Genomic DNA, 16523 nt, shown 5'->3' on the forward strand with positions numbered 1-16523 from the left:
CAAAACCAAGGAAGTTGTGACAGCTGCGCACCACCAGCACAGAGCCACCGGGAGACCCTGCGGCTTAGTCAGCTTCAACTAACAAGTTTCTCTAGTCGCAACACTGCCCACTGGAAACATAACTAACGTTTCATTATCGTTATACATTTGAGTTAAAAAGTGCCAAAAGCAAAACCTGCAAAGGAGCAGAGTCAGTTCACTGGGGGCAAGCTGGGAGCGCTGGTTCCTTGTAAGCAAACAAAAGGGAGCGGCCTCGGGTCGGACCGTACCCCAGTGAAGTTCGGCTGCTGTCTCCTACCGCAGCGTTATCCAGCGATGAATTACAGGGAAGCTGCTTTTCCCCCAGTCTTGCCCAGCACCAGCCCTATATTCAAAGCCACACGGAAGGACGGCGGAGGAAACCCGCCCTCCCCAGAAGCGGTGGTGGGAGCTGCGCACACCAAATACCAGACAACGGAAGAGGTTTGACTCCTCAGGATTCCCCAGCCTTCCATCCCCACCCAGACGTATAGAATCATAAAATGGTTTGGGTTGGAAGGGACCTTAAAGATCATCTTGTTCCAACCCCCCTGCCATGCCTTCCACTGGAGGTTACTCAGCCCCCCATCCAACCCAGCCGTATCTGTGCCATACCTTCCCTGCCCCGTCCCGCACAGATCACACAGCCCGCGTCTCCGCTTCGATCTTCTGCTCCCCGTGGAGGTTTTCCAGTTCTTGGACCTGGGCCACGTTCTGCCTGATAGCAATCTCGGGGCCCCCTCCGTACAGTGTGCTGAAACAAATCCATGTCTCCTCGGAAATCTGCCCATAGTCAGCGCCTGAAAGGGACAACAGCAGGAGTGAGAGGCAGCCGGCAGGGCCTCGCTCTGTGCAGCCGCCGGAGGGAAAGGTTGGTGCACCACAACCCCAGGATGTCACCTCCAGCCTCCTGCCCCTGCTCACCCCAAGGGAAAGCGAGCCACCAGTGGTCCCTGCAGCTGCACGGTCCAGACCCACCAAAGCCCCAACCCCCCTGCCAGCTCTGCGCTGCACAGCTGTAGCCACAGCTGTAGCCACTGCGGTCCCCACCAGTCTCCACAGTGCCACCTGCTGCTGGAAGCCACCGGGGCTCTGCGGCAGTGTAGCCCATCACTGTGGGGTCACTTCTTCCCTTCCCGGAGAGGAACCGAGCAGGAACAGCCCCTGACCGCAAGGTCTGCCCAACCCCTCACGCACAGCGGTGAACGAGCTGTGAGAGCTCAGGGGCTTAAAAACACCCCTGGGACACACCAGTGCCAGGCAGTTGGGGTTGCAGTGCCCGGGGGAGACTGAACCCCCTCTCCAAGCTGTCCTAGGAGGGACAAATTAAGGTGGTGAAAGCACAAAGCAGGGAATGCAGAGAACTCTGCCATAATGGTTACAGAGGAGCAGAAAGGTTTCCTCTGAGAGGCAACCAAGATGCAAATGCAATCGTTATCTGCTTGGCAGGAGACCCCAGCGGGGAAAGCACAAGCAATGTTGTTTCACAAGCTGGACCACAGCAGATGCTGAGTAAAGACCAAGTCAAGAGCAAGACAAGATCAAAGCTACAACACAAAGCGGGCAAAGGGGAGTGGTGGAAGGGGCCTGGGGAACAGCGGCAGCAAGAGGGGGGACTGCAGGCTTCACTATAACACGTGGTCTTGAAGGTCCCTTCCAACCTAGACAATTCTAAGTCACATCAGCACGTTGGTCATACAGGAGCTGCCAATGGAGAACTGAGACTGCTCCCTCAGGGCAGCCAGCACTGAGATGTGCAGAGAACTGTCGTCCTCTGCAACACCATCTTGCTCTGTAAGCGCTTCACTATGGACAGCTAGATCCAGTGGAATGTTCTGCTCACCTCTTAGGAACGCTACGAGACAGCGAGCACGAGCCTTACCCTGCTTAACTTGCATGTGGCCACCTGCTTTCGTGAGTGCAATCTTGCTGTTGTCGATTGGTCCGGGAGGCTCTGTAAGAGGAGAACAAACATGTGAAAAACCATTCTGCTTTCCATGTTGCCACCAGAGTCAGCTTTTTCCCCCAGCTAGTTCTCTTGGTGTTTCTGGCCTGCCCTGGGGGACCAGCAGGCGGTCTGAGTGGCTGGTGTCTGAACTCCATTCAGCCTCAAGTCATACCAGTCAGGCGCAGCACTCGCTGAGGACCTCGCAAATAGATTTGTTTCCATTCTACCTCTCACCCCTGACAGATTCCAGAGATCTCTGGCTTCTTACCGTTATCTTTCCCCTTGACAAAGGCTTCCCACTCACGGAACCACTGCATGCTGATACAGTAGATGACACTTGGAGACTCCTCTGCCTGGAAAGCCTTGTTCAGCTGGGAGAGTAAAGAACAGAGTCACGCAGGAAAGATTTAGTCACTCCTGAGACCTGGTGAGCCCCTTCTGTTAACTCTAAGGCAGCCTTGCCATCCTTCAGAAGAACCCCTTGTAATTCTACCACCTGCCTCACTACCTACTCACTAGAGCAGGCAAGAGACTAGGATGGTCTCAAACTTCATGTCTGCACGCAGCCACACACAGCTTTATTGTCTTCCAGCTGCCCCTCCCCGTGCTGTGAGCATTGGGGAACCCCAAGATCAATCTCTTGTCCATGCTGTAGATCACATTCTGGAAAACAGGGGCAGGAGTTTTCCACTAACGGTCTGTGACAGGTCTCTGTTTCCCACCTCTGCCCTTTGCAATTTCTTCCAGATGCTTCCCATACGAACCTTGATGAAGGTGTCGATTTCGATTCTCCTGCGTTTGGCAAGTGCTTCAATCTCCACTTGGCAAATCGAGCACACGTACAGATGGTTCACAGCAGGGCCGCCCCCGAACCTGCGCCCAGGAAGAGAGGGAGGGGAAGGGAGAACTGAATGGATGTACTTCCCAGCCCTGGACCCTACAGAGACGGGTTTTTATACTACTCCAGACACTGGTGAAGGAGGTATATCTGCAGCTGACTGGAGGGTACTGCCTTTGCTCAACACAGTTTGGGTCACGATACTGCTCTGGGACAACTGATAAACTTCATCTTGGTTGAGATTAGGAGACTCTACCAAATACCAGTCTGTGCCAGTCCACACCAAGTACCGCATGCCTTTAAGGTGCCCTGGGAAGACATTGTGTCTTGGTCACTGCCCAAGGTGTGAAACAAAACCCAAAACTCACTGGGAGGAAGAATGAAGTGGCCATATTCACCTGTTGTAGAGATACTCCCACACGTTCTGGGGCAGAATCACAGCCAGGTCATCGATGTAGTGGTATTTATTAGGAGGGATCCCTATGGAGGAAAGGCAAGAGGGAGAGTTAACCGGGGAACTCGTTATTGCTGGGCAGAGACACAAATAAAAAAAGGCAGATCTTCCTTGCTGAAAACTCCCTGATTCCAGAATCTGCTTCCTCTGCTAATGGAAGACAGTCAAGAGTTCATTAATTGTGGAGGTTTCTCAATTCATGGCCTCAATTTCTAATCAAGTGCTTTTATTTCCAGTTGCAGATTTATAAACACGAGCGCTCCCCCGCATGACAGATGAAGAAGCAGAACAGTAAAGTGCAGTATCTGCTCTCTTCACTACCGCATGCTCCGTTCTCCAAACAAACACTGAAGGCCAACCTTGCTGGTTGGGTGACACAGATAAATGCTGCCTTATCTGCTTTCTACAGGTTTGTTTTTAAAAACAAGTGGAGAACTCAAAACTGTTGTTTCCCAGCACTACACATCCCTCCGGGCCTCTGATCAGCAGGACAATGGGGTAATTGTCTCGTTTCTCCCTGAGGGAGCTGGAGCTTCTGCCAAAGGAGAGGATCCTACTGCAGCATTGGCTGTATCAGGATGACAGCTGGAGGTTTTTTCCTGCATTTGTTAATGCACCAGAAGCATAAAGGTACAGCTGAGAGCGGCTGTTCCCAGGTCCAGCAGCGCTGCCTTACCTCCGTGAGAGCACAGAAAGGTGTGATTGGTGATGGGACCAGGCTCAGCAAAGGTGTTGAATTTATTGAGCCACTCTCGAGAGATGTAGAACTGGAGCAAACTGTGCTCCTTCATGCTGGCAAGGGACACAACTTTCTGACGCTCTCGCACAGCTTCTTCACTGCTTTTCCTTCAGTAAGGAAAGGAAAAGAAAATTAAGCAATTCCTGAAAGCTTAGTTTGCGAAATGCATTTCTGGGTATTCTGCAACCAGCAAGGACTGGTGCACCCAGGGCACAGCTCACCTGTAGAACAAGACGTAGGCTTCTGCATTCTGTACCACGGTCTCATGGACTTCAGTGACATACTGGTCATCAAACTCGTACCATTGGCCATTGATCACGTTCTGGCAGTAGGCTGTGTAATGCCCACCTGTAACAGAGAAAACACGACACTGATGGACAGAAGTCAGGCCTGGAATAATGTCAGCAGCACAAACAGGATTAGCTGCTGGCAGAGAACAGAGAGAGAGCCAAAATAATAATTAAAAAAAAGCATAATTCCCATTCAGTTCAAGCAGGAGCAAGGGAGCCTGGCACTGTCACCCTGATTTGCCTTCCTCGGAAACCTCGTGTCTTCCTCGGCCTCCCAGTGAGCCCGAACATCAGGAAAGGGTTTGAGCCAACCCAGTGGTGAGGCTGGAGTAGCTGCAGGGGATCTGTCAGAAGCTGCTGGGTTCACTTTTCAAAGGGCAGAGGCTGAGCAAGCCTGGGAACGGAGGGGGCAGACCTTACACTGCGCATCACCCCAGAGGAGGTGATGGCTCATCCTGGAACACACCTCTGCTTTGCTCATACTCATCTCGTTCCTGTTCACTTCTGCCCGTACCCACAGAAGAAGGACTTACTGCTTGCTGTGCCATGGTGACAGATGACTGACAGGAGATCGTAGGTGGTGATCTGGGAGACGCATTCCTTGGCTAGGAAAGGTCGCAGATCCAGCCCCTCCAAGGGGAAGGAGACGTGGCTGTTGATCTTGAAGGAATACATCACCTCATGCCGGAACCGTTTCAAGTGGATGCAAAGAATCTAAAAGACCAAAGCCAAAGAATGCCAAAGCGCAGTTTTACTCTGGGTATTCTGATAAAACAGCACATCTCTGTGCGACTGATCTTTGCAAGACTTCTTTGCCTATTAGTCATGAAACCTGCTGGCTCATCAGCTCAGAATGGGGGACTCTATTCTGGTCTAGATACAGGACTTTGCCACCAAAACAAACTGCTATTTCTGTTCTCCTTCTAGCCTCCTTGCCTCCTCAGTGGCTGCTAAAAGAAAATTAGGGAACACAGTGCTTTTACTCACCTCTGGTAGCCGGAGGACTTTGCAGTACTTCACTCCATTCCGCAGTCTGAGGGAAGAAAAGAAACTAGCTGTGAGAAATCTCTAAAGCAAAGAGATAGCAAAAGGCAAGGCTGGGTCTTGCACACTTTGAAATCCAAAATAAATCCTGAATTCCAGCAGCAGCAAATTCAGGCTCTTTGCAGCACCCTTCCCAAATGAGGCATGGCATGAGCAGGTTGTCATGCCTCTTCTTTCTAACACAGTATCTCCACTACTGCCAAGCCACATCCCTGTTCGTATCCTTCCTCCTTTCTTTTCCCCAAAAAGCCAGCACTTTTCCTATCTGCAATCAGTGACCTCTCAAAACCAGAAGCCTCATATAAAGCAAGGCAGATTTTACGTGCCACTCAGCAGAAGAAATGTGCAGCCAGAGGGCATAGCAAAATGTTTGCCAGCAGTACAGAGAAATAAAAGTTCCAGAAATACAACATGATACACATAACGCAAACTTACTTTTTACACCGTTCACAACTGTACATGTTGTCCCCTGTACACAAAGAGAAGAAAGCCATTATGCTGTTCCTCAAAGCACACAACACTGATATGGCTACATTTCCATCCCGCGCAGAGAAACCAAGTTAAGCAACCTCTTGGGGAAGCCAGGGCGAGAAGAGATCAAAACAAACACTTCTCTCAGTAAGCGTAGGCAAGAAGAGAATGCAGTCAACTAGCAAAAAAGTATACAATTGTCCACCAACACAAGTGCATACAGCAAACAGTTTAAGTCCTCTGGAGCTTATGGAGTGGATGGAGAAAGCGAAGAAACTGAGAAGGCTAAAGAGCCACAGCACTCACTACCAACCAACAGCCACATCGGCTCCTCACAGAAGACACTCTCACCCAGACTCAGAATGAAACAGCAGCACCCGTGAGCAGGTGGGAAAACACTTCTGCTCAGAGTTGCTGAAATCCCAAGTTTTGGTACTACCAGTCTCTCAGTGAAGTACTGAGGCAGGCTTTCCAGATTTAATCTGCCTCCAAAATGCATGTGAAATACTCCTGCATGCGGTTTTCCTTGTTTCCTGCTGTCAGACCCCACTGAAGAAAACTCACCTTTCAACTCATCCGCTGCAAAAAAGGCAGCAAGACAATCCTCCAGCGTCACAACAGGACCCCAAAACCAGCTAGGGATACAGGACACCACAAATCTGCAGAAGAGAGGGGATTATACATAAAAAATAGCTGGATGCTTTGGCATACAAAACCCCAAATGGGTGATGGGTTTCCTTCTAGCTGTAGGTCCTAAGCTCATCACACATCCCAGGAGCAGGGAAAGCATGATTTCTCTCAGCTGATATTCCTACTGTGATTGCACAAGCTAGAAATTATTTGGAAAACTACACCAGGAATTAATGTGCTCTGCAGGGCAAGACTGAGCAAAAGGCAGAAATGAGTGAGATATTATCAGCTGCCCAAGAGATCTCAAGGTGTACGACAGAACTGGAGGAACAGTAGCAACCGGCTCACACGAAAAGGCTCAAAGGCCTGCGAGGTACCACATACTGTCGTCCAAGGAATGGTCACAATTGACGTTCTGCTCTAAACACCACTGGTTAGGGATAGCTGCCTTCCAGCACTGCAGGGCAAACACCAGAAAGAAGAGGTCCTGCATAGGAAACACACCTCCGGATATACTCCATGATGAAAGCAATCCAGCCTTGTGAGGCATAGTTGTCCCCACATGCCCCTGTCTTAGCTGGCACGTTTTGGTAGATGGCTGAGTGCAGCTTGGCCAAGTCCTCCTTCCCTGGGATTGGGAGTGACAGGTCCTGGAATGTCTCCACTGTCGTAGAAACCTGGAAATATCCAAGAGGAAGAGGTCTGGGTTTCCTGAGCATGTAATGCCACTGGGACCTGACCTTCATCACCTTTTATCACTGCTTGAATTTTGTCAAGGCTGGAAACCTGAGCTGGCAGTAAGAGCAACTCGCTCTGGCTAATTATTCTTCACTGCTGTCAGCAGGATGACTTTTGTCATGGTTTTCTAGCAGCGGAATCAGTTTTCTAATGTGAATGGGATACTGGTAGGCCAACTCAGTAACACAGATAAGCAAACAGACCCTTACAGAGAAATACGACTTCTTGGCATGGCAGGTTTCTCACACCTTCCCCGCCATCCACCTATTATCATTTCAGCAGGCTTACTGCATCCCACGGTGTTTGGAAATAGAAGCGCCATTTCCTAAGAAGAGATCTACAAGCCAGAAGACTCTCTGCTCTTTTACTGACTGCCGCCAGGAAACTCACTCTGTCGCAGGTGAGGCACTGCACCAGGCTGAGAATGGAGCCGTCGAAGATGTCAGAAATCACACTACGGTAACGAAGTTCTTTCTTCTTTTTCCCAGAAGCCTGCATCTGGGCTGAAAGACAGACAAGGGAGACCCATAATGTGGCAACTCCTTCCCAGCCTCCCATCTCAGTAGAGTCATGCAACCCTACAAGAAGAACACAAGCGCTGTCCTGCATGTTCAGACACCACTTGCACACCAGTGAGACAGTGGAGCCCGTTGTAAACTGACACAAAGAACACTGCTGCTTCATGTGGTACAAGAAAGGGGGAGGCAGCCAACTGAACCAACACAAACGTGCCAGCTCTCAGCAGGCAGAAATTGTCCTACTGGAAATCCTGTTTCCATCCTCTTACTACATGTTTAGAAGCCTGGGCCTGCCACAGAGAGTCCCAGCTTTTCTGAGGACTTCCAACATTTTGCTCTAAGCTTTACGCTTTAATTCCTCTTCCCCCTCACCTGCCTGTGTAATTTGTCTTTTTTTTTTCCACTCTGACATTTACGATGTGTTCCCCAGGTGTCTTGCACTGGAGAGGACTCGCTGGAATGGGGACTGGCCAAACACACAGTTTTGTTTAATAACAAACCCTCTTCCCCCCACACCCGTGCATGGAGACAGAGTGCTTTTTATCCGTCCAGAACATCTGTGGCTGTGCTGACCTCAGCCAAGGGGCTGGGACACAGTTGAGGAAAGAATGCCATTATTGAACAGCTGTAGGGACAGTGGTATAAGAACATGTTATTGTGTTTGCAGACTATGCAATGCTGAGGGATTTCGATTTGCAATTTGCTTGGGATGAAGAGACCAGTTTGATAACAACAGAAGCCAAGCTCCACTCTGAAGCCTAACAACGTTCCCAGCACTGGATTGACATCTGCAGCCTTAATTCTATTATTGTGAGCCCAAGATGTCTAAGGGGCAGGAAGCTCTCCCTCGGTAACATCATCTTACAGTTCTTTGGCCCACGTGCTACAAAATTCAAGTCTGGCAGACAAATGTTTACACATCTCCACACTCCCCTAAAGGGACAGAGCTTCTGCTGGGACTTCATAGCCATTTTATTAATAACAAACACAGCATGCAGATGCAGACATGGCAATCACTTCAGGCTCCAATATAAGGGCATACTAGAACATCTGTTGTGCCCAGAGCTTGACCTTACCTGCAGGTTTACTAGTGCCTAGTACTTTTTTAGTTTGTGCCTAGTACTATCTTAGAAAGCACTGATGTCCAGGGGAGTCAGCTCTTACAACTGTTAATCAAGAATCATGACGGATTCCTTCTCTCTTCTGTAAATGAACTCCTCCTCCTCTACACGCTCCCCAATTTGCCTCCCAGCATATGCTCTTTGCACTACCTTTCTTGAGTACGTAGGAAGGTCCAAGCCTGGCAGGACTGGAGCGAGGAGGACTGCTGGAGAGCTTGGAGTGCATTTCGTGATGGACGGGACTGCAGGGGCGTGAGGAGCAGCGCACGTAGGCATCATTGTCAGGTTCTGTTTGGGAAAATGGGGACAGAAAATGGCACTGGTGAAAATCCCAGTTATGAAAGGCAACCCTACTGCAGTCAGTGTCAGCCCAGCTCTGTGTTCCAGCACAGAATCTTTCCCAATACGCACACTGCAGCGTCTATTAACTGTCCTTCTTGCACAGGCTGGCAGATACAGCTCCCTCAGTGCATGGATAAAAGTGCACACAGAGCTATACTGAACAGCTAATAATTACATATGAAAAAAACAACCAACCCGCCATTTTTTTCACACTTATGACTAATTAGCTTTTACAGCTTGCTCCTGTATCCCTAATCCACATAAACAGCGTTGCTGTCTTCAGTGCCAGTTGGCAGAGTAAGATTCTTACATAAAGAAGTGTTGAAAGATCGGATAAGTTCAGTTTGAGGTGACTCCACACCTACATCTTAACTGCTGCTCTTTTCCCTAAGACACCAAAATGCAGAAACTGTGCATCTCCCTTTTCTCTCCACAAAGTCCACAGTCCAACATTAACAAATATAATCTTCCACGTCTATTTCCCTAGGTCAGCCTATCAAATAACGCAATGTACATATATAAAATCTTTTTCTTAAATTAGGAAAAGGCATAAATACAGCATTTGCAGGTTTGGCAGAGGCAGCTATCACTGCTTTCAGGATGTGGTCTTTACTCAGCTCTGTAGTACTTTAGCCTGGCTAAGCATCTCTCTGGCTTACGTACAACATTTTCTTCCCAAAGCAATTGTGCACAAAGGCCAGGAGCACTGAAGAAAGTCTTAGATGCAAAAATCTTTTGAAACCCATAGAAGGAACAGTCACGCTATCTGTTGTTTGCCACTGCACTACAACACTGTCCGTGTGTAGGATGACAACGTGTCTTCTCACAAATAAGAGGACTGGAAGAGGTTTATACCTGGTGTCCTGCATGGGCTGGCAGGACGGGGAGCTGGCAGCATCTCAGGTGAGGCTCTACCATCAACTGGCATCATAGTAGTATCAACATCTGCATCTTCATCCACCTGCTCCGAGTTGCTGCGCCGATGGCCACAGGAGAACTTTCTGTCCTTCATCCTCTCTTTCTCGGAGATCCCCCTCCCTGCTTCGTCCTGGATCAACAACTCTGTCTCTGCCAGGGAGCTGCTGCCCATGCCCGCTGTGGTCCGGCTTTGACCATCTCCTTCACCCCTGTCACTGCTTGAGTCACAGGAAAGGAACTCATCCTCTGAAGGACTTTGGTCTCCCTCTCGCTTGTCGTCCTGATCACTGGTATCCAAATCCCTTGTCTCTGCAACAATTGGTTCCTTCAGTTCTTCGTGAAGCTGATCCATCAGGCATCGCAGGAACTCCTGAGTGTCCTGAAAACCAGGAGTAATTCCATGTTAGTATCCATCCAGAAATGATGGAAATGAGAGAGGCAAAAGAGATGGCTCCATTCACAGCCTCTTTCAACGCTGCCCACAAAGGTTACGAACCTCTGCAACACAAGGAGACCCTACTAAAGCAGAGAGAGTACCGTGGCAATGTACAAAGAAGCCTGTCGCTACATAAATGTTTTTAACTCCTAAATGATAAAAGACCCGATTTTTATCTGAACATCTTCAACTGAAAGACACTGAAAAGCCAGAAAGCAGCCATAGCATGCAAACCATGAGCTTCTTTATCAGGGGTTTACCACTGATAAGAGGCGAGAGACAAGGAGAAACCTAATGAAGACAGCAGGCTGTAGAGAACAGACTCTTACCCACAAAAAAAATTTCACGAACACTGACTTCTGCTCATGGCAATCCCTCTCTTCCAGAGGGCAGATTAAAATCTTTAATAAATAGGGAGTGGAACCAGAAACCAAAGACTATACAGTCTAGGTGCAAGCTCCCACATTCATAATACATGCTAAAAGAGCCGATATGTCAGCTTCAAAGGACCTGCTGGAAAGTGACTTGGTATTTTGACAACCCCAGAAAGTTAATTATGTTTCTGTTATTTTATGGAAGTTTGGCTTTTAGCCTGCCCTGTCTTCCTTTCAACTTTATCTCTTTCAAGCTGAGAGTTTTCCAATCCAACGTACTTCACATCAAAGATAAATACAGAAGTTCTTTCATTAATCATTATTTTTATCCTCTGTTTTGATTTCCTGTCAGTACCACAGTTTAGATATACTGTCACCTCTCTTGTAAATTTTATAATCATAGTTTGTTGTTTACATTTTATTCTAAAGAATAAACACAAGAGATACGCTGATAAAAACTTCAAAGAAAAAAAAAGGATACTATCTTTAAATAAGATTTAATTTGCTGTAATTCCCCAGAAAAAGAATATAGAACATTCCTATCTTTAACTTTTTAGTACAGTTTTATCCAAGTTTCTCAGCTCTAATAAAAGGTATCATTTATTATCATGAATAAATAATACCTAGCTCTCATATAGCCTGCTCCAACAGATCTCAAAGTCCTTTATAAAGGAGGTGACCATCATAATTTCAGTGAGAAAGCTGACACAGGAAAATGCACTGATTTGGTACCAGCAAGCCAGAGGCAGAGCCCGGAAGAAAACCCAGGTCTCCTGAATCCCACCCAAGTACTCTATACTGACACAAAACAGGCACGAGCCCTGAGCTCAGGATCTTCCTTCTAAACACAAGCACCAGCGCTGCAGGAAGAAAAATCCCCACATCTCTGGAATAATGGCATGTTTTTGTTGAGGCCCCACCTGCTGTGCGTAGCCTCGGAACATGGGGTTGACGAGTTTAATTCCATGGGATAGACTGCTTGGAACAACATAACTCGGGCTGTTTAGATACAGAAAAAAAAAAAAAAAAAAGGAATTAGTTTGCTTATCAGGCCTGGAGCCAGCTTGTCTAATACGCCATAGAACAGGGTGTGGTAACTAGTTAAATAGGACAAAAGATAATTATGCACCTGCAAAGCCTGGGCATATATTTGTCTATTAGCTGGATGACAGAAAACCTCTTGCAGTCATTTCAGTCTATCCTTCCAGAGAGACGCTTCCCTAGAGCACATTTAACTTAAAGCTCTGTCCACACTTTAAACTGTCTCAAGTGATTCTTTCCAGAGCAGGGTTTTGCAATAAGTTACTCGGTTTGATTTTGCAGCACTGTGTCTGTCTTAAAACCTGGGTGGGCTGACCACCCAGTAAATGAGGTATATAAAAAACGATATTCAAATGACATTATATTGCTTCAAAGACTTCAGCCTTCTCTTCCAGAAAGACCCAGTTCACTTTTTCTCTTAATCTTACTTAACCCTTGTTAACAACTAAATTGAAACAAACATGTGATGCCATTTAAATTCCTAGTTTGATTTTTTTCAACTGATTACACAGAGCAGACATCTTCAGATTTAGGCATAGCTGCATTATTTTACACTTTCCTTTCAACTGGTCTAGAACTTGAACCAATAGCAAACATTTCCCAAAACATCTCCGGCATTTTCCACTCTCTTTGGTAAAAATCTCTGTATCGCTTTTTCCATCCAAATCGTCAATCCCTCTGCTAATCAAGAGCAGTGCAATTAAGTGGTGGTCACTCCATGCACTATACTTAGAAATAGCCAAGAATATTCCCTTACTCCATCATTTTTTCTTCATTGCCAACAGGGAAGCTATATAAAAAGAAATCCCTTCCTTTTTAAGGTTAAAACATTAAGAATGTATTCTTCTCACTGAGATCAATATGCCCATTTTATCACCAGTAGCAGGATACGGGATCTCCTAGACATGGGGGAATCCACACACACCCATCTACGCAGGGTTTGAACTGACTGCCTTAGACAATGCACTTATCCCTGAAGATCAAATTTCCTCTTTGCTGATGCCAGACTGCGGAACTAACCAAAGTATGAAACCTGTCCAGATTAGATTAGGGAGTGACTACTCACCGTTTCTTATGCCAAACCTCAGACACCAACTTCTGGTAACTTTTGCACAGTGCTGGCTTCTTATCCGTACGGACCAGTCCGCCACATTCCAGAAAAAACTGTGTGAGAGGTGGGCTAAAAGAAAAAAAGAGAAGAATTCAGCACACAGAAATTTCTCCTCTGCTTCTGTTTAGAGTCTACCAAAAATTAAATGCATGTCTTTTCAAAAGCATGCTTATTATACTGTTTTTAAATCAAGGGAAGAAGTGAACCCAGATGCAGACTTGCCTCCTAACTTGAAACAAATGAAAAAGGCTGATCTAAATCCGCGCCCAGTATAGAGAAGAGATCCTGGAATTAGTTCTCAGCAGGGCCGCTAGAGAATATTTTAGGATATGGGTTGTTTAGAATCATATCACTGGGGAGAATAAAGAGATGTTACGTGCCTTCCCAAGCAATAAATACTGTTCTGTCACAATAGAAAGGATGAAGTTTTACTTCCAGCACTCATCTAAACATGAGTCTCGTACGTAGCCACAAGTTGGCTATTCACTCACTTTCCTACTGTCAACTTCTGTTGTCCTAAACAAACAGTAATTTTCTCTGCACACAGCCTGGCTGATTTCTCTTTGCAAGACTCCAGAAGGTCTCAGATCACAGGCGCCACTTTTGATATTTAGTGAAGTTTAGTAAAGACTCTACTGAAAGGCCCCAATGCCTACCAGTTAGAGAGAGCCTGAAGTGCTGCATTCATGTAGCAGGAGTTCCCAAGATTTTTCATTCCAGTAAGGCCTAAAGCATAAACAAGAGAGGCATGAAACACTTTCCAGACATTCTGCTTTCTACATTCCTCCCCAAAGGATAGAGAATTCAGCCCTTTCTAGGCAGTCTTCGCACTCTGCTTCTTGGAACCTCTCAGTGAATCCTCCAGATTGCAGAGTTACCCTCACAGCCCTTTCATCAACTTGATGCAGACTTACCTCTTGTTTTTAAATCATCATCCTCTGATTCAGATTCGCCTTCGTCAGCCACTGCAATTGGAACAGCTTTCAAAGGGGGAGCAAGCAATGTAGAAACCTAGATTAAAGACGGAGAATTAAGCATCCGTGAGAGGCCTGCTTTAAAAGAGGAGTTGTGAGAGGTATTATCTTACACAGAAATCGAACCAGCCTTTAAAAAAGCGAGAGAAGAACCAGTTGCACTGTCTATCCTTTTCACTAATGCAAGGAGGGAGTGGCAATAGTACCATTACTACTTCCAGGACACATGGTAGGAGAGGCATCAGGAATATGCAGCAGTTGTACAAGTACACGTGTTTCTGGTCTGACAGCTAAAATTTCCATGGGCCATGCATTGAAAATGAAGATGTGACTGCTCCTTAGAAACAGACACCCCAAGGAAAAGGCTAGGAAAGGTTAAAAAAAAAAAAAAGTCAAAATGGATATTCAAGTCATTTGGAAGTCTTCTTGCTGGGATATCTTCTCAGGCAAAGCTAGTGGTCCTCTGGCTAGGGCTAGACACTTTCAGTGGAAGAGTCCCTATCACAGCAAAAGCCTGGACAATATCAGAAACCTCCTGGCTAATTTTGCAACAGGTAAACAAAACCCCTGCCAAGTGTTCAACCCTGCCACGTTGTGACACAGACCCACCGGTTCAGAGAACTTTACTCGCCGTGTCTGCGTATGCATTGCCAGCCGCTGGTCCAAGAACACCTCCTTTTCACAAGCGTAGCACCAGACGCGGAAAGTGGTCAGATTCACTGTCAGGTTGTGCTTTTTGGCCTAAAAATTAAAAGTAGAAATAATGACTCTGTTCAAGTTGAAGCACTGGACTCCCAGAACAGGGTAGAGGAGGATTAGGTAATGGGAAGACTCCGACTGTGTCTGTATTAAGACGGACAACAGAGAAAAGCTCACCTGTGCATGAAGTGTGCTGTGGTCAGCAAAGGATTCCCCACAACCAACATAAGGACAACCAATCTAGTGAGAGAAAAGAGCAAAAGTACAATGGGCACAACAAATTAGACCCTTCACAAAATAGCCTGCAATGCCAGTCCCACCAGCAGCTGCAACTTCAGAATTGATCATACCCGTTTTCTACCCTGCATTTTTTTCAGGGCCCAGGATAAATGGAAAATTTGAATTGTTTGATTTAAGAAAGAAAACCTGGAACCGGGTTTGCACCCATGTAAAGGCTCCATTCCAAGGCAATTGCTCCAATGGGCAGCTCATTTGAGCAGTCTCAAAACGTCTGGGCATTCCAGTGTAAAAATAAACTGCCCCTGCCCTCCTGCATGCCCCTTGTCATTCCTTTATGCATTGCTGTCCTGAGCAACATCTCCTGAAGTCTCATGCTTGCAGCCTCCCTTCCCAGTTGCCAGCAGAGGCAGGACCCAGCCACTGCTGGGCATTTTATTCATTCCTATTGGGACTACCAGGGGGCAATCACCTATGAGGAGTGAACTGTTACATCTTGGCATATTCTGACAGCATTAGCCTTTAATCTAGGGAGTGTTTCCCTTGGAATCCATAAAAAAAAATAATCCAAAACAACGGTGGATAGTTCCACTGTTAACCCCCTCTTTGCATCCATCTTTCTTTTTTTAATACAATACTTTTTTTTATTATTATTATTTATATTAAAGAGAAGTCCCACCATATCATGCACATGAATAGCAAGCCATTTTCATTTTTACCTGAAGACAAGCCCAGAGATTTGGTCCCGCAGCTCCACAAGACTGGCAAGTTCCCTGCATATTCATGATAAAAGAAGGTTTGTTTGCTTGTTTGGATTTTAAGTAACCTAGTCCTTCAAGAGTGGGAAACTTCTCTATAAAGACAGGCCTCGCCAACCTGCAGCTCAGTATTTAATTTCTTAATATCACACTTCCAATTAAGTATACGCTTTGCGGCGTTTTAGCTTAGTGACACATTTGAGCAGAATAAAATGACAGTGAGAAATAGATCAGATGGGGTCGACAAAGGCTTACTTTGTGGGACCTGTGCAGGGTACATCAGCATTGGAAGAAGAGTTTCTGCCTCTCCTCTGTGGATACAGGCAGCATTTTCTTCAGAAAGAAAACATGCAAACCCAGGCACAACAGCTAAAAGGGGAAAGACTGACAACCAGAACACCTCGTACCTTGGACTTGAGCAGCAGATCATCTCTGGTCACCTCTCCTATGGAATCCAGGTGAGGACAGATGTCTCTTGTATCCCCCATTTTCACCAACGCTCACCAGCGGGGGGGTGTTTTCCTAGGACAAGAAAGGATAGGTCCTTTCAGCTACATGTCAGATTTCCTCTCACAGATTGTAAGAAGATAAATTAGCATGTTTTGTATATTAGAGATTATGATATCCGTCTTCAAAGTTCAAAGAGATCAAAACAAAACTAAATCAGGAGCCAGTCATATTAACCAGCACGTTCTGACCCGTTGTTGCATAGCTGCATTGTGGTATGGTAGGTAAGCAAGCAAGGCAACGGGGAGAAGGAAACACATGAACAAAGCTAATAATCTGTACAATGAGGAATCTGAGTTCAGAAATGTAGGGAGGTG

General features: G+C 46.6%; 1 protein-coding gene across 1 annotated transcript; it reads right to left on the reverse strand.

Moving 5' to 3' along the window:
- Positions 1-657: 657 nt before the first annotated feature.
- On the reverse strand, positions 658-16187 carry USP20 (ubiquitin specific peptidase 20). The gene is made up of 23 exons (XM_009888000.1): positions 16107-16187; positions 15661-15714; positions 14882-14944; positions 14615-14746; positions 13946-14042; positions 13688-13757; positions 12987-13100; positions 11800-11878; positions 10007-10448; positions 8960-9097; positions 7561-7673; positions 6937-7109; positions 6367-6461; positions 5767-5800; positions 5275-5320; positions 4821-5001; positions 4219-4345; positions 3935-4104; positions 3203-3284; positions 2731-2839; positions 2235-2337; positions 1901-1972; positions 658-818 (listed from the first exon to the last, which is right to left on the reverse strand). Exons 1-23 carry the CDS (start codon positions 16185-16187, stop codon positions 658-660), a joined length of 2736 nt encoding a protein of 911 aa, XP_009886302.1.
- Positions 16188-16523: the final 336 nt, after the last annotated feature.

The sequence above is a fragment of the Charadrius vociferus genome, unplaced genomic scaffold (assembly GCF_000708025.1).
Source record: "Charadrius vociferus isolate BGI_N301 unplaced genomic scaffold, ASM70802v2 scaffold56, whole genome shotgun sequence".
Lineage (NCBI taxonomy): Eukaryota > Metazoa > Chordata > Aves > Charadriiformes > Charadriidae > Charadrius > Charadrius vociferus.

Coding starts and splice junctions, on each gene's coding strand:
- USP20 (XM_009888000.1), bottom strand. CDS start 16,187: ATGGGGGATACAAGAGACATCTGTCCTCACCTGGATTCCATAGGAGAG. Junction 7,674..8,959: donor TTCCTACGTACTCAAGAAAG/GTAGTGCAAAGA, acceptor TCTGTCTTTCAG/CCCAGATGCAGGCTTCTGGG. Junction 5,321..5,766: donor AGTTGTGAACGGTGTAAAAA/GTAAGTTTGCGT, acceptor TTCTTCCCTCAG/ACTGCGGAATGGAGTGAAGT.